A 27,136-nucleotide genomic window follows, 5' to 3' on the forward strand; every position below is an offset into this window, starting at 1 on the left:
TTCTAAGGCTGGCAGACTGATAAATGTTTGCAGTATGCAGTACAAATTATTAAGTTTGGTTTGTTTAGAGCCAATGGAGCATAGCAAGTGCTATAATTGTCTTTGTCATAGATTCAGTCTAGGCTTTTGAAACACGAAGATCTACAACTGTGAGGCCAAACAAATCTAATCTCAAAAATTATCTTTGCTTTTTTCTGGCTTGCTTACTATCACTCTTTCTTCTCTACACTTAGAAATGAAAAGAAGATTCCCTCTTCTTTCCATGTCAGCAAATGGAAGTCAACGATCTGATAATATTTAATCACAAATTATTAACTATAGGAACATCACAAAGAATAAGGAGGGCAAAAGTGAGACAGGAAAATAAAACTATACATCAATATTCCTAAAAATGATGGACAAGATCCAAGAGGCATTCATGAATCACAACTAAATGCAGCACTAATTGCTAAAAAAAGAAAAAAAGTTATTTTGGTTGCCTTAAAAAAACCATCTGATTCTAAGATTTGCCCAATAGTTGTTAGGCAACAGTCAGATCTTAGCAACTATGGATTCTTTACTTTTAGAGAGAAATCTAACAAGATATAAAAGGAAACAAGGAGGTGACTGGAACTTAAGAAAAACAAGAATATGATATATAAAGAGTTTGTTTTGAAAATGATTGACATTTATAAACCATATTCCAGAGGCTAAAACATTTGACAGGCATTATTTCAGAAATCTCCTCTCAGGAATCCTAAAAATAAGGATTACAATTATTTCAGCATTCTACGATATTTATAGAATCACAACAGTATCTCAGTATGGATTTTTGGTTTTCAAATTCAGTGAAAAGAAGAGACAATTCACAACTTTGTTACAATCTTCAATGCAGATGTAAATCATCATTGGAAAAATTGTACTGAACCCAAAGTGTAGTACAGGTAGTCCTCAAGTTACAAATGTAATGGAGCCTGCCAATTACATTCGTAACTCAAGGATTTGTTGGAGTGAATCACATAAAATGAAGGTGAAAACTTTTGCCCACGTGTTCACTAATCAAATGCATATGTTAAGTGTACATGGGTATCTCAGAATGGAGAAGGCTATGAGGAGTCTAGTGATGGAACAGGCCACCTGCTTAAGACCACCCAAGGCCTCCCCTGACCCACTGAGAAACCTCAGGTGTTTCATGGGGAATTGCTTCCCCCTCATCCTGCCACGCCGGGTCACTTACCTTGCAAAAATCTAGCAAGCAGTCTCTTCTCCAGCTTCCTCTGCTGCACAACATCAGAGTCCCCACAAGCTTCCAGTCTCCACGCAAAATGTTTGTAAGTCGATGGGACGCTTTGAGGCAGCGTGATTTCGCTCCCTCAAAGCATACCATCAGCTTGCAAATGTTTTGTGCAAAATCACATCCCCCAGAAGCTTTCAGTGTCCGCGCAAAACATTGCAAGCCAATTGGATGTTTGAAGCGAAATCATCCCGCTCTCAAAGAATTTACAGCAAAGAAGAGAGAGATCTTCGCAAGGTGAGTCTGGTGCGACAGGATGGAAGTGGGGAAGCAATTTTGGAGACCTGGCATGGGGGAATAGGCAGGGTGAATGTTATAGTGCCTCTGCGATCATTTGTAAGGGTGAACGATTGCTCTGGTGCTGCAACATTTGTAATTTCGGGATTGTGTCATAAATACTTGGGGGGTTATTGCATAACTTCAAATGATTACTAAGTGAACTGTCATAACTAGAGAATGATTACCTGTACTACAGAGTTTTTCCACACACCTTTAATTAATTCCCAGACATATTTATTAATTTAATAAATAATAATAAAAATAATAAATATATAAAATCATATATTTATCCCTATTTCTTGCCTGATCCTTCCATAAAACAACTGGTGGCATTAGTAATGGGATCTAGCATCTGCCTTCTATAATACAGAAAATTGAGACTCCTGATTTTAGAAGGACACCTCATTCTCTTAAATACTGTATTGCCCTATTTAAACACTACACTAATACTCTGAAAAGAATATTTCCTTTTTCTATGAAACAGTTTCAGATCAAACAAAAAGAAACAAGGGGGATGGAATATACAGTACATTACACGTATATTAACATCTTAGTGTTTTATATTTAGCAACATTTATTTTGCCAAAGTCTTATCACAGATTCTTTAGTACTTTAGTGCTCTATTGCTTTATGTGCTATGCACACATGTATATATATTTACATAGATTGCATAAACACCTAGATAGATACAGACATGCATACTGTACATGTGCGAATAGTCTGAGTATACTCTAGGAAATTGTTGTAAAATCAAACAGATTCATATAACCCTGTAAGAAAAGCCCCCTCTCCTCTATGCAATACTCAGTTGACCTAGTTGCAACCTCATCCAAAAATTATCCTTGCTAAATCTAAAAACTTCTCTGTCATTGAACTTGCATTATTACAAGCTAATTTCTCCTTTCAAAGACAGTACATTAACATCTGAACTTATATCACTCCAACTCTCAATCCAAAAATTTTAATTAGTTGCTTGGATATCCATTAATGACTGCCACATGATTAATTATGAAATACTGCGGGGGAGAGAGAGGAGAGAATCTGATCCCAATAATCTCTTGCTCAGCCTCAGTGTTACTGTTTATACTATATAAAGGTAAAGTTAAAGGTTCCCCTCGCACATAAGGGCTAGTCGTTTCCGACTTTAGGGGTCAGTGCTCATCTCCATTTCAAAGCCAAAGAGCCAGCGCTGTCTGAAGATGTCTCTGGGGTCATGTGGCTGGCATGACTAAATGCCAAAGGCACACGAAACGCTGTTACCTTCCCACCAAAGGTAGTCCTTATTTTTCTACTTGCATTTTTTACATGCTTTCGAATTGCTAGGTTGGCAGAAGCTGCGACAAGTAACAGGAACTCATCCCGTTACACGGCACTAGGGATTCGAACTGCTGAACTGCCGAACTTTTGATCGACAAGCTCAGTGTCTTAGCCACTGAGCCATCACATCCCTTATAACTATATAGAACGTCATAAACAATAAACCAAAATATATTCAAGACTTGTATGGAAACATATACAAATATCGTGTGGTAAGTTATGTGAAGACACTGAACTGCTAAAGGTCACACAATTGTAACCTTCCATTTTCTTCTTGTTTTTCTACCATGAGCAACATCTCCTCGCCTGTCCTTTTTCAGTGCCCTCTACTATATTTCTGAGCTGTTTTCCAAGGCTGTGGGATTCACAATGGGATTCACAACATTAAATCTTAAATCTAAATACCGCATTTGCTTACTTACCATTTCAAATGTCAAGAAATTGTGCTAAAAAGAGTGTTGTGTCTTGCCTGCCCTCAGAGCAGCCGGGGCCTTCTTACCTGCTCCCGAACACTGAGGAATGTATGCCTCCCGGCCCAAGTCCTGGCTCCATGCCCACACAAACTGCAGAAGAAGGAGAATCTCCCGGCCCCAGCCCTGACTCCATGCCCAGGCAAACGGAGCAGCTAGACCCCTCCCCCTCCTCCACAGCATGTGAGCCTGAGGAGGGTTTATTCCCAACAGCTGATTGGAGTAATCCTCGCATCAGAAGATTGGATAGGCGGAGGCAACAGAGGGAAGGGAGGGGCAGGCCTTAATGAGTGCTGAGTCATGGAGCCACACCCCATGGCCTATATAAAGGATCTACTTTCTGGCAGTCTCTGAGTCAGGCAAAAGTCGAACTTATCTTGCTGAAGTCACTTACTGGTCTCCTGCCTTCTCTGAGGACTTTGCTAGGACTTTGGGCAGAGCTGCAGAGGCAAGCCTGATTCGGATTTCCCTGACCCGGCCGTCAGCGGAGGAGTGGGACACGACAAAGAGCCACACAAAGAGGGCTCATGAGGTATCTACCCTCCCTCCAATACCTAAGGATTTTATTCATCTTTATTAGCAAGATGATCTACTGAAATATCCATTCTTCCTCTTTAGAAATTATATTATTTTTTAGAAAATGAAAAACTGAATGAAACATGTTCTTGTCTTGACTTTGTATGTAGCTTCTACCTGATACTATATGGGTGAGATGGAGGTTTTTAATTTTTTTATTATATGGTGGATTTTTTAACTTTTTAAAATGTTGAAAGCCTCTCAGAGTCATCTGTGTGTGAATTGGGTGGCTATATAAATTTGTTAAATAAATAAAAATACTTTCTTTTAGAAAAAGCCTTTCATACATTGGTACTTTTCCTAGAACTCTTAATCAATTATTGATTTTAAACCCAAGAATGCAAATATTTGAGAAGCGTATTAAAACTCAGAAGCTACAGAGGAATCTGTCAGATTAGTCCTGTCTCCCTCTTTGCACACTTCCCTCTAGGAAGTGTGCAAAGTTCTCAGAATTGTTAGCTCAGCAACCTGTAGATCAGAGCTCTTCAAACTTGGCAGCTTTAAGTCCACAAGTCTTAAAACTGCCAAGTTTGAAGACCTCTGTTGTAGATGATGCATCTCTTCCTCAAGGAACACTTGCTGGACCCAATAATTTTAATCTGGTCTCCAAGTTTCTCATTTTAGTGCTTAAGATGCAATTCCATGGAGTTTTAGGAGAAATGAATTACCTGGATCCCTTTCAGTTAGATTTCAAATAGCTTTGAGACAGCATTGATTGCACTTGTAGCAACTCTTTTGATCTTTCTTGAGTTCACAGTGGTTTTCAGTACCATTAATCATTCTAGGCACTTGCTCAACAAGGTTTTTCAGAGCTTGACACTTTTCCTTATTCTATTTAATATCTGTATGAGACCTCTGGAGGAAAACATATGACAGCATGGGTCAGATATCAGCAGTATGATAATAATATCTAATTGTATATCTCAAACCTTGCCAATTGAAGTTGCTAAAGTATTGTACCAGTTCCTGAAGTCTGTTGAAGTCTGCATGGGGAATAACAGGCTCAAGGACAACCATAACAAGACCAAGTGGCTCTTGTCATGGATTGGTTGCAAATGGGTAGTTTCCACCCTTGGTTCTTGATGAAGTAATAATTCCTCAGACAAAAGAAGTTGAAAGCAAATAGTAGATGTGGTCAGGAAAGATTTTACAGATTCCTCATACGCAACAGTTGCACTCTTTCCTGGATTGACAGACTCTCAGAGTCTCTGGAATGGACTACTGAACGCCCTTTACACTGAGTTGCCCTTGAAGATTTATTTATTTATTTATTAATCAAATTTTTATACCGCCCTTCTCCCGAAGGACTCAGGGTGGTTTACAGCCAGATAAAAACACCAAACAAAATAAATACAGAATAAAATACAAGCTAAAAAACTGATTCAATTTGGCCCATATTAAAATATCATTAAAAGAATGAAACCCACTTGAATTAAAACCAAAATAAAAACTAAAACCCTATGCCAGCCCTGCGCGGATGAACAAATATGTCTTCAGTTCGCAGCGGACGGTTCGAAGGTCCGGAAGTTGGCGAAGTCCTGGGGGAAGTTCATTCCATAGGGTGGGAGCCCCCACAGAGAAAGCCCTACTTCTGGGGGCCGGCAGCCGACATTGTCTGGCGGACAACACCCTGAGGAGTCCCTCTCTGTGAGAGCGCACGGGTCAGTGAAAGGCAATCGGTGGCAGTAGGCGGTCCCGTAAGTAGCCCGGCCCTAAGCCATGATAATTCGGATACTATGGCTGGTTCAGAATGCAGCTGTGTAAGAAAATATGGGAACACCTCAAAATGCCTATGTACTACCAGAATTCCCCAAGCTGCACTGATTACCAGTTGGCTTTAATTTTTCAACTCAAGATACAAGGTATCCTTGGGCTGTCAGACTCTTAAATACAACCACAATCACTCCACACACATGCAGAAACGTATGACTAGTTTTTCTTTTTCTTTCTTTTCCCCCCTAATTACTTGTATAGAGATTATTCTTTATACTATTTATGTTGTTTGTATTTTTGTCATAGATTGCACCAGTGAGGCTAAAACCAATAGCTTTTCATGGCCAGAGGTCTGTTATTTGCAGGACTGTTCTCTAATTTCTTATTTACTCTTATATATTTATTAAATTACCATACTGCCCATCTCACTAATAAACTGACTCTAGGTGGCTTACAATATAATAAAAAGTTTTAAAGTGCTAAAAAAAACAAAAATTAGAATAAAAAGATTAAAAGTTAAGAACCAAGATGATGGGCAGCCTAGAAGTAATTGTCTTTGTCCATACTACAACTCTGAAAATGTGGGCATTCTTGGGGTCACGGCACTCAATGCTATCTGGCTAGGAACCAAAGGCTGGGTGCCTTCTCTGTTATCACCCTGCCATCTAGATAAAAATTCACAGAGAGAAAGAGTCCAATGGGTTCAAATCTTCCATCCTTCAGAAAAGCAGTTATTCTGCCTGAATGGTTCCTGGGATTTTTCTTTTCTGTGCATTTCCCCAACATGACCCTGTTACTGTATTTGGTTCTTTCGTTTGATAATTGATAACAACCATTATTAGGTGGATTTAGAAACTGAACTGATGATGATAATGATGACTCAATCTGAACATCTCCATAATTTGTCCAAATCAATCTAATATGGTTCAGATTCCTCAATTTCTGATGCCACCGTATTTTTCAATGATGAGATTCCATAGAATCCATAAGGAAGGAACTAATCAGAGTTCTGATTACAACTCATTCAGCAAGGATATGTTGAAGCCTTTCTGTAAACGCCTTTTGCAGAAACACAGCAACTTTCTTAGCAGCAGCGACCGAGGAAAGTAGAAAATTGTCCCATAGATTTCTGAATGCCATTTTTTTTAGTCTAAATAAAGATGCAAATCCAATACTGCAAATTATTAAACATTAAAGCAATAGCCACGGGGAATATCATATTCACTTTCCTATTACAAAAAAGAAAATATATTGGTTCGGTATTCATTTTTAACACATTTCTCCAATTAACTGAAATATTCGTATTACTTTTGTAAGAGGAGCAGTATGGAACATTTCCTAACCAGCAGACCTTCATTAAAAAGCTGATTATAAGAATATACATATATAGCTCAATTAATCAGAACAATCAAAACCTGCCCTATAGAATTTCCTGAATCTGCTAGGGAACATAGCTTTGATTTCTTACAACTGTTCTTTCAGTTAAAAGATCTGAGCACCAGAATTATTAAAAACTGAAAAGCTGCAATTAGTTTTTTTTCTCTGAAGCAACCACAATTTAAGACATTTCCAACACCAAGACAATTTAAAATCCAAATTCAAAATATGGATTCATTCTGTTAAGAAAGGATAGCAGTACATTTCATTTACATCAACAATGTTCTTAGTACAATGCAGGATTTTTGTTGCCAAATTATCCTATATAGAGTTTCACATTACTCATAATTTGAGCAACTCAACATAACTCAAATATTATTTTCAGAATAATTATACAAACTGTTCAAAAAAATGCACAACTATTCAAGATTCTATTATTTTGACCTACATTTTATCTGAAAATAGAGATGCAAGAGGAAAAGAGCAAGCAATAGGAAAAAAAGATAAAGGAATCAGTGCTCCAGCTGATTCACTTTTTCAATGTAAAGCCACTGCACTACTCAATAGCTGTTGATATAACTAGACAGGACTGAACTCACTTGAACTGAAAGCTCAATGCCATACGAAGGCTGCCTAGCATCAGATCAGACCACTGCACTCCTGAGCTCAATATTACCAATGTACTGTGGATGGCAACAGCAACTCAGGGTTACACTTGGGACTTTTACCTGAAGATGCCAGGCTTTAAAAATAGTGCCTTTTGAATACAAACCATGGACTTTACTAATGGATAATGCTTTATTAATGTTTTCCTAACTAGCTATCATTTCATAACTTTCATTCTGCTGTTTTAATAAGGAAGCATTTTGTTAAGCCTAACGTATTTGGGCTGCAACATTCAGACAACTACTAGACATCAGCAAAAAGATGCAGAAAACTCTGATTCTTTGCTGCCATCTACTGACGGTCTGTTTTCTGCAACTTAGATATATGGTAGGTCTATACCCATGATGGCAAATCCATGGCACGCATGCCAGAGGTGGCACACAGTGCCCTCTCTGTGGGCAAGTGAGCCATCGCCCCAATTCAGCTCCGCCACGCATGTGCATGCGCCTCCCACCGGCAAGCTGATCTCCGGGTCTCTGCTACTCATGTGCAGGGGGTGGGGTATGCATGGGGGGGGTCAGATGTGCATACGCAGGTGGGCGGATGCAGGGACATCCACATGCATTGCATTTTGGGTGTCCATGTGCATGCTTTGGGTACTCAGTCCGGAAAAGGTTAGCCATCACTGGTCTATAGTTTTTGAATAATCATCCCTTTCAGCAGCCAAGAGAGTCTTAACACATCCTCAGAAATCTAAATATGTCTACATGCCCTAAAATATAATCTACTTTGTAGTGCTCTAACATCTGCAACTAAAGTCAGAAAACTGTCTTGCCAACTTGCCGGCAGTGGCTTGTTAACACTGTAATTATAAAAACAAACGCTCTCATAACATATAAGCAGATCTAATTAGTTGCAAAAAGGTAAATGCCATCAAATTCATAAAAAAGGGGCTTTAGCTATCCTTTCCTGCTAGTTCCAATGCAAAATAAGTTACAATTGCTATATTAAGGAAATTGTATCAAGCTTCGTAGATATCTTCAAATGTGGGTCAGAAAGAATCTTCCATGAACTGGAATATCTAACACAGAGTTGTCAAACTGACGGCCCACAGGCCAGATGAGTCATGTTCAGGCCATGCCCACCCCAGCTCTGTGAAGGGAAAAACCATCACGATATATCACATGACAACAACGTGACACAATGAGTTTGACACCCATGACCTATCAGTTGCTTATTTTTTTAATACTAAAGCCTTTGATTATCATTTAGTTCTTTACACACCTAAAGATTCTGATGGTTACAGGATCCCAATTTCAGTTCTCATATTTCCCTTTAAGAAAGTACATACAGTATTTTTCAGACTATAATACGCACCGGAGTATAAGAGACACCTTAGTTTTTGGGAAGGAAAATAAGAAAAAAACTGATTGGGGGTGGATTGGCCTCCCTTAATGCCCCCAATCAGCTGTTCTCAGAGGTGAACTTTAGCAACAGCTTCGTTGGTTGTGAGCTCTGCACCTTGCTTTTTTTTCAGCCTCCAAAACCTCCCTTTAAGACGTGTTTCAGAGGCTGGGCGGGACTACATTCGGTGTATAAGACGCACCCAAATTTTCATCCTCTTTTGGGGGGGGAGGTACATCTTATACTTTGAAAAATATGGTAATTTGTTGTATCGCTAAGGCTCTTAGTCCAGTTCTTTGAGCTCCTCCAAAGACTGCCACTATGTTATAATATCTAATTGCATAATAAGAAATATTATCTAATTAGAAATAATTAGGAATATGCAATTCATTTAAAAATTAATAAAATTACTATGGAAAAGCTGAAGAGAAAGGCAGGTTCCCTTCCCGGAGGATTAAGTGGATAAACTGAACGGGTGCCTCTGTTGGACTGGCCTGAAAGGAAAGTAGCCTAGCTGCGAAGGAGGCACCTGTTTAGTTTAAGTGCTGGGTGCAATGCCCAAGCAGAACATGGAGAGAGGTTTTTTAGCAGGGTGTGGGAGAGAGGGGCTCATCGGGCTCCTTCCACCTCTTGTGGAATGGGAGTCACAGTCGGTGGGGTTGGTTTTTCGACTGCAGGAACTCCCTTGCAAAGACAGAGGCAGGGATTTGTTTTATCTGCTGGGGCCAAAGCAAAAGCACAAAAGCCAGCCTGGAACTGACGAATTTCCCTGCCTTTTCTTGCTGTTTCTGGACCTGGCAAGAGCGGGGATTGATTTTTTTTTCTTCCGCCCATTTGCCACAGAAAATGCAAAGCTCTTTTTTGGGGGGAATGCAAAGGGAGGAAGTTCATGTAGATTAAGAAACTTAAACTCTGGCCAGTGCATCTCTTACCCTGGCGCCAGACAAAGGTTCCCCCGGTTTTTGGAGAGTGGAGGAATGCACACCAGTTTCCTTTTCATGATAACTGGCTTAAGAGCGCTGGGTGTGGGAGAAGAGACAGAGAAAGCCTCTCGATTCCTGTATCTCTTCTCGGAAAGAGCTCCGCTCCCCACCACACACAGAGAGACACATGTTTAAACTTAGTGAAAAGTGAAAAGACATGCACAGGATTCGCTTCTCCATGGGCGCAAGGGTGGTGGAATGAAGCCCGCCTGACCTCCTGGAGTGGCCAGAACCCTTGCAAGCAAGAGAGAGGAAGTGCTTTTATCCGCTTAATCCTCTAGGAAGGGAATTAGCCTTTCACTTCAGCTTCTCGAGCTCAAGGCATCCAAAGAGCAAAAGGTCCGTGGGTAGCTTCGGGAGAAGAGGAGCGAGAGCGGGCAGGCCTGCAAGGGGCTGGGGGGGAGGAGAACTTGCCCAGCACAGCATTCCTGAATGGGAAGGGTCAGCTGGCTATCTCGAATGGAGAGAGATCCCTTCCCTCAACCCTAACTAACCGGCAGGCCTTTCCCCCATTTTAAAAGAAGCAAAAACCAGAGAACCATCTCCTGATCACCCTTGAGGATCACATTGTTATTAATGCATGGAAGGGGGGGGTGGAGGTGGGAAGTAGGAGGAAATGAAGCCTTTCCTTGTCACGATTTCTTGGAAGAAAATAAAGGTGACAAAAGGGACTCCCGGAAACCTTAAGAGAGGAAGAGCAGCAAGGCAAGAGAGAGATCCTTCCTGGGTTCCCCAATATTTTCCCGGAGCCTTGCTTTAAAGGCACCCAGGCGATCAAGGCTCTCGGGAAGCATTGGGCAGATGCGCAGGCCACAAAGGAGCAGAATAACAAGGGAGGGAGGGAAGGGAGGAAAGTTTCTCAATTCCTGTGCATATCTTTTCATTTTTCACTAAGTTTAAACGTGTCTCTCTCTTCTCCCACACCCAGCGCTCTTAAGCCAGTTGCCATGAAAAGGAAACTGGCATGCAGTAATAAGCTCTCTGTGCAGAAGCAGTGACGTCTCTTTGAGCTGGGGCGGTGGAGCGAGAGTGAAGGCAAGGAGCTGCGCGTTAACCCAGCAGGAGTGGGAAAGGTTTTGTGGGCATTGTGCACTGCTCCACCATCTCCCTTTCTAGCCGGGCAATGGAGCAAACCGCATGCAGCTGGGGTTCTGCTTGCAGCCACCAGCAGCAGGTCAAGGCAGAAGCATGGGGAGGCAGGTAATCAAGAAGCCCTGTGCTGGGGCTTGTTCGGCGCGGCCACAGGCAAGCTGAGAGATAGTGGGATGGAGTGGTGGGGAAGCCCCTCTCTCTCCCCTTTGGCATGGGGGGCATGCTATGACCCTACCCCCTGCGCATGCGCACACGATCTCCACCCTGCGCATGTGCATGACAACCCAGGCCCAAAACGGCAGGGGGGTAGCGTACATGTGTGGGGTCAGTGGGTCACGTGCACATGCGCGGGGGCATTGCATTATGGGTGTAGGCATGCATGTATGCGACCCACCGCATTCCCCCCGCTTTCAGCATATCACAACAAAAAGGTTAGCCATCACTGTCTAGTCTCTTCTTAAAAACCTCCAGCAATGGAGCGACCACGATTTCTGAAGGCAAGATGTTTCACTGGTTAATTATCCTCACTTTTAGGAAGTTTCTCCTTAATTCCAGGTTGCTTCTCTCTTTGATTGGTTCCCAACCATTCTGGTGGAGAATAATTTGACCCCCACACCTTTGTGGCAGCCTCTTGAATACTGGAACACTGCTATCATGTCACCCCTAAGTCAGTGGTTGGTTGCTCCTGGTTCGGTCCGGTTCTTGCGAACTGGTAGTAAAAGCGGCAGGAGGCTCTGCCCACGTGCCCGGATGTCATCATAAATGATCTGCACATGCACAGAAGCGCGTGTGAGCAGAGAGAGCGAGTGCGCTCCCGTTGTGAACCGGTAGTAAAGTTAAGTGGAACCCACCCCTGCCCTAAGCCATAAATTACACCTGACCAACAAGGCTATAAAAGTAAATGGTGACTTATTTTTGAGTACATGAGGGGAATTCTGCCAAATTATAACTTTTAATATGATTTAAAAAACTATTAAAGTATCACGTTTCCCTGAAAATAAAACTGGGTCTTATATTTGGAGGGGGGACAAAAAAAACCCATTAGATCTTATTTTCAGGGATGTCTTATTTTGAGGTTGTACGCTTACCTCCTCCCATCATCTGCTTGCCTGCAGCCACAACAGTTTGCAGGGCTTCGCCCGGACAGAGAAATGACAGAGACTGGAAGCTTTGTCTGCTTGCAAATAGGGGGTTTTGAAATGGAGTGATTAACTCCATTTCAAAGCACCCCATTTGCAAGCAGACAAAGTCTGTTTCCCTCTGGTTGAAAAATGTGCAGCCAGAGGCACAGGGGGAGGCAGATGATCCCAATGTGCCGCCCACTCCATCCCATTTCTCAGCTTGCCCACGGCCACGCCAGGGCAGGCACTCATGCGGGATGTCGGGATCGCCTTCTTCCCCCCATGTCTCTGCCTTCACCTGCTGCTAGTGCCGCTGTGCGAGCCTCCCATGAGCCAGACAGCCACGCAGCACATCTGGATCATCTCTTTCCCTCCTCCTCTGCCTCCACGCTCAGACTTTTCTGTGCTGCACCAAGGGGCTGGCGGACTGCAGCTGCTGCCGGACACCATTGGCCCCCACGCACTCACTGCCTCTTGTGATGGCCACACCCATCACCCCGTTTATTTTTGGGGTAGGGCTTATATTAGGCCCACCCCAAAAAATCAGGCTAGGGTTTATTTTCAGGGTGGGTCTTATTTTTCGGGAAACACAGTATGAGTGGGGGAGTTAAATGTAATAATTATACTCCACATCACTAGATGAATAGGAAATGAAATATTTCATTCAGGCCCCACCTTCCTTCTGGAGAGAGACTTCCCACATACCACTCAAGGCCAAGGATAACATTTGCCAGATACTGATGCCTGACAGTGTAAGCAATACACTGCTCCATTTTAGTGGGCATTACTATTTAAAGGCAAAGGTATGCCACATACTATAGAAAAGCTAATTGTGTGTTTCTCTAATTTGGTGTGGAGTAAAACAATGGTCCTTAACTTCTATTCTGTTTCTAAGCTTCTAAGTTGTTCTGCTGTTTAGGTAAACACAAAAAGAGAAATCACACAACTGGCCTGTTGTTTATCTATTCAAAGACACCTTAAGGCAGAATCATTCAATTTTGCATTCATTTTAAGGAGTATAGTTAGTGGGCTGGCATTGGCAGTTTAATACTTGCTTGAAATGACATATTTTATATTAAAATTTCTTGTTGCTGCAAGAAATATCAAAATGTTACTTGTTGTCCATAATCTTACTTTAATGAATTACAATAATCAAACTTGAGATATGGGCACCAGAATTTGATCACCTAATGAACTGTTTTTTAGCATTCACACTATGATAAAAATATGACCAAACAACAGAAAGAAAAATTAGAGGAAATAACAGGATTTGAAATTGTAAAAAAGGTTAAATATCTAGGGGTTTATATTACACCATCAAATGTAAAATTGTATAAGAATAATTATGAGGTCTTATGGCAAAAAGTTCAGAAGGACTTGATGGTTTGGAAAAAATTGCAGTTATCGTTGTTGGGGAGAATAGCTGCTATTAAAATGAACATTTTATCTAGATTTTTATTCCTCTTTCAGATGATACCAATAATTAAGAAAGACAGAAATTTGGAGGAATGGCAGACTGGAATTAACAAATTTATATGGGAAGGTAAAAAGGCCAGGGTTAAAATGAAAATAATTCAAGATTCACGGGAAAGGGGAGGCTTTAAAATGCCTAATTTTAAATTATATTATGAAGCAGCTGTTCTCTCTGCGATAAGTGATTGGTTTAATCTAACGGAGGAGAGAATTTTGAACATAGAAGGTTATGATTTATTATATAGATGGCACCCATATTTAATTTATGATAAAAAAGTGGATAAGGCTTTTAAAAACCATGTGTTAAGAATTGCTCTCTTGTGTGTCTGGAAGAAATATTTTTATAAATTAAATTATAAGGTTCCCATGTGGGCAAGTCCTAGACATACAATAGAAAACATAAATTTAGAACAGACTCAAGACTACATATAAAGATCTTTTGTATATTGAAAGCGGTAGTTTGCAATTAAAATATTTGCATGTATTAAAAGAAGAAGGGAAAAATTATACTTGGTTCCAATACGGGCAATTACGTGCTAGATGGAAGGAAGATCAGAAAATTGGTATAGTCCAGAATGAGGAAAATTTGGTAAAGCAAATTAGAAATCAATCTCAGGAGCATATAAAGAGATTGTATAATGTGTTACTTGAAATAGACTCTGAAAGGGATTTGGTAAAGGACTGTATGATAAAGTGGGCACAAAATTTTCAGGAGCCAATATTATTGGAAACTTGGGAAAAAATTTGGGTTAGAAATATTAAATTTACGCAGGCACAGAATTTAAGGGAAAATTTTTATAAAATGTTTTACAGATGGCATTTAGATCCTAAGAAATTATCGTGTATGTATCCAGATATGCAAGCAAAATGTTGGAGATGTAATTGTGATGACGCTACATATTTTCATATTTGGTGGACTTGCAAAAATATTAAGGCTTTCTGGATAAGAATTTGGTGGATTCTACAAAACGTTTTGAAAAAGAAGATAAAGTTCCTGCCGCAAGTTTTTTTGCTGGGATTATCACGGACTGTAGAGTAATTGAGACTAAGTTGATTTTAAATTTAATAACTGCGGCAAGACTATTAATAGGACAGTATTGGAAGAAAAAAGAAGTACCTACAATAGGAGAATGGATATTGAAAGTTACCAATTTGGCTGAGATGGCAAAAATCTCAGCCTTTTTGAAAGACAATATGCAAGAAAGATATTTAAATGAATGGAAAAAATGGATTGACTATATTCAAAACAGATATCAGACTAAGAGTTATCAGACTGCCTTTGAATGATTAGGATGTATTATTTTTGATTGTTTTGGGGGAGGTTAGGAATTGATGAGAATTGTAGGACTATAAATTTAGTTAGGAAGGAAACATTTTTAGTATATGTTTGTTTTAATTTTACTATACTTTGTGTTTGTTCTGGGAAGACGGGGGGGAGGGGGGAGGGGGGTTTGTGAAGGGAGGGGGAGGGGGAAGGGGGAAAAAATTTTGTAAAACTTTTTCAATAAAAAAAATGAGAAGCAGGAGCAGTTTTACAAAATACATCAGGGGAAGCTTTTTCAATTAACTAGAATAAGCACTTATTTTTCTAGTCTACACAGTATACTTGACAAAGGAGCCTTCTCAGTATTCAGAAGTGGTGCACTCTAGAAAGACTAAAATGATATTTATTTATTTATTTATTTATTTATTTATTTATTTATTTATTTATTTACACACACACACACACACACACACACATTTAACAACCATCTTTAGTTTACGATTCCCATAGCAGCTGATGAAATATACTAAATAAAACAAAAACACATCAAGCAGGCCAAATTAACAGAATGTTTACCTAAAATTTCAGTCAACAGCAATCTATTTTCCTAGATATAATGTGAGAATAAAAGCCCTCTTGAATTCTCAAGCTTTAGCCTGGCATCTGAAAACTAGCGAATTTTTTAACAAGTCTGACCACAAAGTCCTACTACATAGAAATAGATGAAGAAATCAACAGTAAGATAAACAGCTAAAGCCTGCAAAGACTCCAGAGTCCTCAAAGTCTCTACTCCAGGGATTGCCAACCCGCGGTTCTGGAGCCACAAGTGGTTCTTTGGGCCCTCTGCTGTGGCTCCCTGTCCCATCCCGTCTTATTTCTTTTTTGGACTCCAACCCGAAGCAGCAGGAAGTGAAAGCTGCCTTACGTGTAAATGTGGCGTAAAGGCAGGTACAGGGCAGCTTCGCTCCTGCACTTTCCTCCCCCCCTCCTCTCGTAACCCCCTGGCCGGCTGTGGCTGAGCTGGGAGCATGCGCATGCACGGAGAGACCCTCCATAAGCGAGTCACTGCCCATCTCACACACGCTTTTCCTGAGTTTTGGCACTTGCTTGAGGAGGGTCACCCCACATGTGTGCACACTCTCAGCTCAGCCACTGCTGTCCCGGGCATCCTGAGAGGAGGGGGAAGTGGTCGCCAGAGAATGTAGGAGCAAAGCTGCCCTGTACTGCCTTCGCGCCACATTTGCACATAAGGCAGCCTTCACTTCCTGCCACTTCAGGCTTGAGTCTCCCTGTGCGTGCAAACGCTCCTGGTTCAGCCACAGCAGGCCAGGGAGTTATGAGAGGAAGGGGGAAGGAAGAGGATGATCACCCGAAGGGAGGGGGGAGACACACACACACATATACATACATACACCGGGAGAGAGACATACATACAGAGTGATACACAGAGGGGGTGAGAGAGACATAGACACATACAGAGTGATACATAGAGAGTGGGGAAAGGGAGAGATACAGAGGGAGAGAGACACAGGGGGGGAGGGGAGAGAGACATAGAGAATAGTTTTGTGGCTGGGTAGGCATGGCTAGGTGGTCATATGACTGGGTGGGAGGGAGTGACATTGAGTTGGCCACGTCCACTCAGGTTTTGTGGCTCCCAGTGTGTTTTTTTTCCTGTAGGAAACAGGTCCAAGTGGCTCTTTGAGTGTTTAAGGTTGCTGACCCCTGCTCTAGTTGGTTAATTTTTGGAGATTAATTTTTTCCTCCAGTTCAAGGGGAAAAGTTGTTAATCTCAGCTGGTGGGGTCCTGGAGAAGGACCTTGGTCCTGATATGAGGTTGACCCCAATCCTATCCTTTCGTAAGGGCCTCAAGACCTGTCTCTGCCAGTCAGTTTGGGGTACCAATGGAGCAGCAGCACAGTGCAGTGGTTGCTTAAGTAACAGCAGATCCCACCTCCTCCACTATGCCCCTGCCTTCCCTATCTGTAATGGGATTTTAATGATGTGTGTGTGTGTGTGTGTGTTTGAGGCTGAGTGAAAGATTTTAAGTCACCCAGAGTTACCCAGAGGTAAGATGGGCAGTCAATAAATTTTATAAATAAATAAAAGGTGGAGACAGATGACATGACCTTTTCATTTGTTTATGGTATCCAGGACACTGTTTATCTGCTGTTACTTTTAAAGAATATTTTAGTTTCAATAAAACTTAACAGCCTTTTTGAAACAGGAAAGTAAGATTAGATTTCCTACTATGAAACAAAACAGCATTTCCATATGGATCCCCACATCCTTGCTCAAAGAATTATAGGCTGAGCTACATTCTTAATGAAATTAGCTAGGAGCAAACAAACAGCATAAGATCAATTCTTTCATACTTGCTTAATTAGATTATTCTCTTTCACAAGACCTGGCCTGGTACCTCAAAGCAACACACTTCATTAAAAATGCAATACAAGATTAACAAATGAGCACAAAACATAATAAAATGCTATCAAAGCAATAATAAAAGCAGGTCCATATCAGCAGCTAGATCAATCAGGCATAATTTTAGAAATGATACATTTAGAATAGGGTCAGGAATTTTTCTTGTCCCTTCTCCCAAGCTAGAATCCCACAATATATCTCATAAGAGATATATACACAATATATCTCATAAGAGATTATGCGATAATATATCGCATAAGATTATTTTGGCATAGGCATTGATTGCTATTATCAAACTGATTTTCATTCCCATAAATAATGACATAGCTTTAAATTAATTCAGATAGTCAATTTTAAGACTGGGTTTGTAAATCAAATACACATACATACCACACATACCCACAGACATATACCGGTTGATAGCAACTCATTTTAATTCTTGTTATTCCTGGTTTCCTAATTATCATCCTCATTGTATTTGTTCCATTTCTTACTATGAAGCCAGCCATTTTATTTTTTTAATAGTAACAAAGAACTGAGTTCCTAGAAAAGTAATGGTATATTATATACTTTATAATAGTAGAACCAGCTAACTATATGGGAGTTTGAATCCAGACTATTAATTGCTTTTAAAACTCAATGACCCCAACTTACTTTGTACCGTAAAAGGCAATGGGTTAGAGCTAAACACAAAATAAATTTGGTCTACATAATAATGCAATGTTTAAATAATGAGATTCTTAGTCTTAAAATATGGATTTAATACTAGAAATATTTTCATCATCACAAAAGACAGCACATTATAGTGTTTTAGTCAAGATATCAGATGACTGCTGTAGAACACCAAATAGAGATATTAAAGTTTTAAAAGTTGAAATCTCAGACATTGCCTGGTCTTGTGTCATTTCAAGATTTCCAAGAGTGAGAGCACCCTGGACCAGTTCCTTTTTTCGTAATTAAGAAGTACTTTGTACATTTATATTTCTTCCAACAATTAAGGCCTTGTTCCAAAGTATTTCTATCAGAACTTATGACACAACAACCAGTAAATATAGAAAAAAATAAGATCCCAAATAAATGCTATCTACTCTGTTCTGTTAATATACATCTTGTCTTTGTCAACTAACCTGCTTCCAAGCAAAGGGAAAGAGGACCACTAAGTAAAAGGCAGAGGATAGGAAGGCCTGGAGGAACGTTGTCCATGGGGTCGCGATGGGTCGGACACGACTTCGCAACTAACAACAACAACAAAGTAAAAGCCACTTCTCCACAAAAAGATGTGGTTGGATGCAATATGAATTCCCAGGGGGACAAAGAGGCAATGACACATAGAAAGTTTGGTCAAGAGGATGAGAGGTAAGAAGGCTCCTCCCTAGCTATTCCCAGAGTGTATCTATCATGTGCCAACTCAGGAAGTTCAAACTGCCCAAGGAGCTGCTGATAAAGTTTTACAGAGGAATTATTGAGTCTGTCATCTGCACCTCTATAACTGTCTGGTTTGGTTCTGCAACTCAACAAGACAGACAGAGTCTTCAGAGGATAATTAGAACTGTAGACAACAATTACTTATTGTAATTGTAAAACAATTACTACCAACCTGCCTTCCATTGAGGACCTGTATACTACACGAGTCAAAAAGAGGGCTGTGAAAATATTTACAGACCCCCTGCATCCTGGACATAAATTGTTTCAACTCCTAGCCTCAAAATGACACTATAGAGCACTGCACACCAAGACAACTAGACACAAGAAAAGTTTTTTTCCCTGAATGACATCACTCTGCTAAACAAATAATTCCCTCAACACTGTCAAACTATTCACATTAGGCTGCATTACTATTACTATTAGTCTTCTCATTGTTCCTATCACCCATCTCCTCCCACTTATGACTGCATGACTATAACTCTGTTGCTTGAATCCTTACGATTTATATCGATATTGTTTTCCAGTATGATTTGATTGCTTATTTGTATCCTATGACTATCACTGTTGTACCTTACGATTCTTGACGAATGTATCCTGTCTTTTTATGTACACTGAGAGCATATGCACCAAAGACAAATCCCTTGTGTGTCCAATCACACTTGGCCAATAAAGAATTCTATTCTATTCTAATGATGCAAATAGTTGCTTTAATTTGGCAAGACTTCTGTTTACAGATGAGGAACAATGAAGGAAACTGCTGTTTAGTAACTCTCCCATGTCTTTCTTGGTTCTTGGACCCTGACAAAAACCTTCATTAACACCCCAGCCTGATCACCAAATTATTCAGAATGCAAATGTTGCAGAATTTAAGTATATGTCTCCTCCGAGTACTATACAACTGACTGATTTGAAGCACAAATGTTAAATGGCTAAAGGTTATAACTCTAAAATGGTGGCAATAAGGCAATGCATTTTCCAGGACAGCTTTCCCCAACCTGGTTCCCATTGATATTTTAAGACTAAAATTCCCAGAATTTCTAGTCAGCATAAGCAATTGAGCCCTGAGAAGGAATGCATTATTTATTTACTACCTTTCTTCTATTTTGTTCTTATCCATCAATGGTTGTTTGATCCACTGGTTGACTAGCCTTTGTCCTTGAGGTGTTCTGCATTTATTTAACAATCCAGCCAGTGAATGTGTTCCTTGGGTAAATTCTGAAGAATCCTGAGGAGAAAAAGAGATAAGGATGTATGTTGTTTTGTGACACTTTTGTCATTAAAAACAAAAAAGTCTTTACTTCAAACTAAAAGAAGAGAGGAAGCTGAGTTATTGCTAGTCTTTGTTTTCAGAAATGGTGATCAAAGCACTGCTTCTTTGTTCCAAGATGGTACATGTGAAATCTGATTCCTTAACACATACTGGCTACCAATTCTCTTTGCAATTTCTATAGACAGTCTGCAGTTTTAACTCAAATCTCTAACTATAACACTGATCATCATTTTGCCTCCTTTTTCTTCCATCCTTTTCTTCAGTTTAAGGAACTCAAGATCTTGCATGCAAAAGATCAAGGCACAATGGTTCGTTTTAGGCATTGTTCATCTATATTTATATAAAAGGATCTATGTATGTATGTGTGTACGTATGTGTATACACATACACACACACATACACACACATACACACACACACACACACACACATATATATATATATATATATATACGATCCAGTATAACTCTGGAACCACTCGAGCAATTTCAACCAAACTTGGTACACAGATGACTTACCCTCTGGAAACAAATACTGTGGGGGATAAGACACCCCTGGGGTGTGGGTGTGGGTGTGGGTGGGTGTTCCAGCATAACTGGAACGCCTCGAGCAATTTTAACCGAACTTTTTATAAAGATTACTTACTCCCTGGAAAAAAAATACTGTGGGGGTAAGACAACCCTAACACCCCTCTGTGTGTGTGTGTGTGTGTGTGTGTGTGTGTGTGTGTGTGTGTGTGTTCCGGAATAACTCTGGAATGCCTCAAGCAATTTCAACCAAACTTGGTACACAGATGACTTACCCTCTGGAGACAAACACTGTGGGGATAAGACACCCATAACACCCCTTCGGGGGAGGGGTGTGGTTCCAGCATAACTCTGGAACGCCTTGAGCAATTTCAACCAAACTTGATACACAGATGACTTACTCTCTGGAAAAAAATACCCCAAGGCGGGTCGTATGCACATGCGCGGGAGGCGGGGTTAGGATGAAAAAATACCCAACCAGCGTTGGGTCATCAGCTAGTTGATTAATAAAAAGAAGATTCCTTTATAAACCCTGACCACTGCTGTCTACAAAATGTTTCAAACTCACATTCTGATCTTAGAACAAAGCAATCGATGTCCCAGAATTCTGCCTTAACTGAATTTTTTTCTCTGCTGTTTTAAGTGGTTTATTATTCACATTAGGAAGAATTAAAAACAAGTGCTTTTCTGGCCATTTTCATAAAAAAGGAGAGAATAAGAAATTAGTTTTAAGATTCTACTTTCTCATATGTCTGAAAACCTCAAATGTTTGAACTTATTTCAAGACAAAACAACAAACAAAAATGTCTAATGCACTATTCTAAATTAGATTTTTCTAAGCTCCGAACAAAATTTGCTGACCTTGTTTAAATCCTTCAGAAAATGATAAGAAGAATAGCAACAGAAGATAATGTTATATATTTTGTATTTCAATGTTTTTTTTAAGTACAGTAGACAAATTACATTTGTCAACAATTTCATAAATTGTAGCCTACCCATTTAAGACATCACAAGAATAGATAAACAGAACAGAGATTAAATATAGCATTCTAGGAGAGAAAGACAAAGGGTAAAATTTTACTTTCCATGCTTATTTGAACAAATATACTTTATCCGTTTTAAAAAGAGAAATCAGAAGCCACCTTAATGGAAGTCAAAAAATAATCTATTTTTTAAATGAACAAAATCACTTAAAACAACAGTCACCAACCGGTGGTCCACGGACCACTGGTGGTCCACGAGAAAATTTTGGTGGTCCGTGGAGAAATCTTCATATTTTTGCCGGTGCACCCTGGTGGAGGAGCTGCTCCGGGATGACCAATGGGCCAGTCCTTTGAATGTGATTACTACAGCTCTGGAATATGGGACTGACTATGGCGGGGCTGGAAATTTCTGCCCTGGGGTGGCACGTGCAATACGCAACAAGGAGCGCAGCCCTCTCTGTCTGGAATGAAATAATGGTGCTGTTATCATGGTGGGGGAGGGGGCGATGCAAGTGGGCCAAAGCAGCAATTGTGATGGCTGGAAGCTGCGGGAGCAAAACACTACTTGCATCAGCATTCCGCCTTGGTATATTTGCGCCAGCCGGTGGCACAAAGCAGCCCTCATCTCCTACCCCTTGGAGTTCAGAGCAGTAAATGGCGACTGGTCTGGGAAGCAGCCAGAGAATGAGAGAGACAGAATGAAAGAGAGAATGAGAGAGACAGAGAATCAGAATGAGAGAGAGTGAGTGAGTGGGGGAGAGAGAGGGGAGAGAGAAAGAGAAAAAGAGGAGGGAGAGTGCCTGAAGGACCCCATCCCATCATTGGGAGTCTAGGCACTTCACAGCAAGCAGCACGATGGATTCATATTAGTGATCTGCAGGATTTAAAATTATGAACTTGGTGGTCCCTGAGATCCAAAACGTTGGGGACCCCTGACTTAAAGCTTTGAAATAAACATTTGGCTTCCCAGGGGTGCATATGCTAAGGTCAATATGATTCTAAAACAGGGGTGTCAAATTGAAGCCCAGGGGTTGCATCCATAGCACCGTGGGGTGCTTAGATCCGGCCCACGGCGCAGTGCCTCTGCCAGCAAAAACAGAGCACAGGAGGGTCATGCATGGCCCTCCCAGGCTCTGTTTTTGGCTGCAACAGCCTCCTGCAGCTCTCTGCCAGCAAAAATGGAGCCTGGGGAAGCTGTCACAGCCGAAAATGGAGCCCAGGGAGGCCGCAGATAGCCTCCCCAAGCTCTATTTTTGCTGGCAGAGGGGTGCAGGAGGCTGTCACAGCTGAAAACAGAGCCTTGATGAGTGATGGTGAGCTGGCCATGCCCAACCTGGCCATGCCCCCCCGCCCCCCCCGAAGTCAAACACAACTCTGGTGGCTCAACAGACTAATGCAGTTTGTTATTAACAGCAGCTGCTTGCAATTACTGCAGGTTCAAGTCCCACTAGGCCCAAGGTTGACTCAGCCTTCCATCCTTTATAAGGTAGGTAAAATGTTGGGGGCAATAAGTTGACTTTGTATATAATATACAAATGGATGAAGACTATTGCTTGACATAGTGTAAGCCGCCCTGAGTCTTCGGAGAAGGGCGGGATATAAATGCAAATAAAAAAAAAAACCTCTGATGCAGCCCTCAATGAAATCGAGTTTGATACCCCTGCTCTAAAACGTATCTTATAATTTCATGATAGCCTTCTATCATTAGCCTCTGCTTAACTCAAGGTAAGTTCAGATTGTTCTCACGTTATGAACAATCACTTAGTGACCATTTGAAGTTATGACAGACCCTCAAAAAGCTACTTTTGACTTGTCTCAAAGTTACAGTTGGCACAACACCCCCACAATCATGTAAACAAAATTCAGGAACTTGGTAATTCACTAATCGTTACAATCAACCTCAGGGACACTGCAGCAGCCCATCCTACCCCCTGCCTATCTCCCTCCCCCCCCCCACATCTTACCTTGCTGATCCCCTTAAGCCTTGGAGAATTAGTTAGGTTTCATATATTACTCAATGTAGTGATAGAAATTAGATATAAGGGCAAGTTATACATCTTACCTGAAAAAGATTAAGGGCTCTGACAGCAGCATGATCCAGGGTCATATACTGATTAAGGTCAAACGTGGTAAGTTCAAATTGTCCAAAGTTAGACTCGTCATTTAACAGCTCTAAGTATTTAATCACTACAGACAGAGAAGAGATGGCAACCTGGAGAATAAAAGTTCAACAGAAGTGTAATCACATATGAACTGAGCCTGAAAATTGGTCACTGAGGCATTGGTGGGACTAAATTAGAAGCAATGTGGACAATATAGAGTTCTTAACAGCAGTTTTTCAAAATTAAATTATTGCTCAAAGAACCAAGTAGTTTGCCAATGTTTCGCTAGAGGTTTTTGAAAACGTTTGGGGAAATAATAGAAGGAGGATCAGACAAATATCATACAACCATTATTAAATATTATTCTATGAAGAGAGAAGAACTTTCTATAAAGAGGGAAGCAGTTTCCATGGCATTCAACAAGAATTGCTTTTGTATTTTACCTACAAAACATAGATGATTTTTTTTCTAGGGCAGCTTTCCACAATCCCTAATTTGCTGTGGTATAATCCCCATCATTGCCAGACAGTATGGAGTTTCTACTAGCTCAAAATGTTGGGAGTCATGCACCAGCACAACTGAAGACTATCTAATTGGGGAAGGTTGATGTTAAAAAAACACACATGAATATCATTCTATATGAAACTGTGTGGCTGCTTTGCCACTACTACCTCTACTTAGAAATTTCTAATAAATCTTATAGCAATAAATATTAGAGGTATGCATCATTTTAAAACTGTAGCAAACATTAGGAACTTGCCTGAAGGAATTTCTCTTACATTCCTACACAGAATTCAACTTTATATACTCCTCCAAGAAAATGATTTCTCCAGCATCATCAGGTTAAGTCAGTTCCTTCTCAAGTCCGTATGTTAAAATGGCTTCTAGTGGCAGTTAGGTATTAACATCAGCCCAAAAGAGCTGCTATAATTATTCAAATAGCAAGCTGTAAAATTTTGGGAAAGGCTTGGGGAAAAGTCTTATTACAATATTTCATTAGTTCAGAACTTTTCTTTTAGCCTGATATTTATGAATGCTATTTAAGGAGCAAACTTCATAATGTTAGTGCCTATAGAGAAAGACAGGTATATTTGAGCATTTATTAATTCACCTATTCTTTCCTTCACTTCTAGACTACAATTCTAAAATGAACACAAACATTGTCTACAAAGTGCACTGCTTATTTATGATTCATAACCTTACAGAAATTTAACCAACAGCTCACTGTTCAATTTATAAGGTTTTCCATTATTTATAAGCTTGTTCATTATTCATTCCATTTACTGAAATGTAACACACATATTATCATCAATGCAATCCAAGAGAAAAAGAAATACATGTAGTCAGGGGTCCTTGGTGTTCTCTGTGCTTGGTTGTTTTCTTGCAGGCATTTCATCATCTGAACTAGGTAACATCAGTGATAAAAGGGAGTGTAGTTTGCTCTTAGATTATACTCTAGTGCAGAGGTCCTCAAACTACACCCCGCAGGCTAGATATGGCCCGCCAAAGCCATTAATCTGGCCCACGCGGGACCACGAGGCTGCCCCGCCCACATCACCCCACCTACCCACCGGCCCCCACCTGCCTTCTGGAGCAGTGGTGAAATGTAAACTTTGTTGCTACCGGTTCGTGGCTTGGGGTGGAGGGGGAATGTGACTGGGTGGGCGTGGCCAACTTTTTTTTTTTTTTACTTTTAAAAGCATTTTTTCTACAACCTCTTCGGCCAAAGAGGTTTTCTTTTCTTTTAAAAGCATTTTTTTTGCCTTTAAAAGGAAAAAAAAGCCTCTCCAGAGGGATTGATGATTTTCCGGGAGGGCATTACGAAAAAAATTAGTACAATTGCGGAGGCTGCGGCCTACGTGGAGGAACACAAAGCCCTCCTGGATTTAGATGACCCAGGAATTGAAGAAGGGGAGGTTATAGACCATGGGGCGGAGGCGGCTGCCGCTGTTGCGGCCCTGGAGTTGGGTCAGGCTGAACCCAGAGTTCTGAGATCCAAAACTAGGAAGTGACAAAGATATTTGGTATTGTGTTGGTTTTCCTTATTCTCTTTCGTATGATATTCTGATTATTCTTGACCCTTCCTTATTGTGTAAGATTGAAACTTAGCTACTTCGTATCACCTGCTTGCCATATGGCTGTTGTATGTGTTTAAAATTTTGAGTAAAATTCTTATCATGTATAAGAAAAATGAAAATTTACCATACCTGATATGTATTTGCATAAAATTTTTTTTTGACCAATAAAAACTTTTTATAATAAAAAAAAAGGAAAAAAAAGCCTCTGACGATCAGGCAACTCTGCTGGGATCATCGGAGCCTTTTAAAAGCATTTTTAATAACCTCTTTGGCCGAAAAAAATGCCTTTAAAAGCCTCCGACGATCCCAGCTGAGCCATGCGATCATCAGAGGCTTTTTTTTAACTTTTAAAAGCATTTTTTTCAGCCGAAGAAAAAATGCTTTTAAAAGCTAAAAAAAAAAAAAGAAACCTCTGATGATCGCGCGGCTCAGCTGAGCATTGGGGTGGGCAGGGATTTTTGCTACCGGTTCTCTGAACCACACGCTGCCATCGGTACCGGATCAGGCAATCGGTCCGAACCGGGAGCATTTCACCCCTCTTCTGGAGGCTGAAGCAGCCAAAAACGGGACCCGCAGAGTCCTCCACAGCCTGGGGGGGGGGGGAGGGACACACAAACAGAAGTCCCTCAACCCCCCCAGGCAGCCACATTCCTTCACTACCCTGCTTTCCCCCAGAAGCATAACAAATTAAAGTTTATTAAAGTGTTTTCTTTAATGGAGTACTAAATTGGCCACGCCCACCCAGTCACATGACCATCTAGCCATGCTCACCCAGCAGGTCTGGGCCCCCCCCCAACAGTCTGAGGGACCATGAATTGGCTCCCTGTTTAAAAAGTTTGAGGACCCCTGCTCTAGTGGCTTGTCCTGTCAGTGTTGGCGAGGGTGGCTTTGGAGCTTCTTTCATTGCAATGTACTGTTAGCTTGTTTGGCAGTTCCTTGATTGGGGTACTGTTTACTTGTTGATCTGATGCTAATCTTGGAATTAATCTATGCTCATCTGGGTGCTGATTGTTAGTGCAGAGGGGATGTTTTGGTCTTTTTGTTCTCTTTTTTGACTTCTTGCCTCTTTTACAGATATTGTCTGACTATTGATGTTTAATTTGCCAGTGTGCCAAGTTTCTAGAAATTCCCTAGCATTTTTGGACTTGGCTTGGTCTAGGATGGTCACAATTTCCCAATTGAAACTATGGTTAAATCTTCCGTATATTGTGAAATTAAAGAGTTTTCATCATGTCTTCTGACTGCTAGTTGGTGTTCATGGATGTGTTTTCCCAGTCTTCTGCCTGTTTGTCCTTCCTTCATAGTGGCTGTTTCAATCATTACACTGTTTGTTGTAGATGACTCCTGTTTTTTCCTCTGGAGTCATCTACAACACAGAGTTA

The 27,136-nt window shown here is 40.7% G+C and overlaps 1 protein-coding gene across 2 annotated transcripts in view; it reads right to left on the reverse strand.

The window, feature by feature from the left end:
• The window catches only part of MSH2 (mutS homolog 2), a 91,031-nt gene that overhangs the window by 51,989 nt on the left and 11,906 nt on the right, over positions 1 to 27,136 (reverse strand). The window contains exons 5-6 of one of the 2 annotated variants that reach the window (XM_058165008.1): positions 23,637 to 23,786; positions 19,886 to 20,019 (exon numbers count right to left, since the gene is read on the reverse strand). In XM_058165008.1, coding sequence (XP_058020991.1) covers positions 19,886 to 20,019; positions 23,637 to 23,786 — 284 coding nt within the window. Of the gene's footprint in view, positions 1 to 1,216; positions 1,593 to 19,885; positions 20,020 to 23,636; positions 23,787 to 27,136 lie in introns of those variants that run through there. The other variant, XM_058165009.1, reaches the window with a different exon arrangement.

The sequence above is a fragment of the Ahaetulla prasina genome, chromosome 1, assembly GCF_028640845.1.
Source record: "Ahaetulla prasina isolate Xishuangbanna chromosome 1, ASM2864084v1, whole genome shotgun sequence".
In the NCBI taxonomy this organism is placed as follows: Eukaryota; Metazoa; Chordata; class Lepidosauria; order Squamata; family Colubridae; genus Ahaetulla; species Ahaetulla prasina.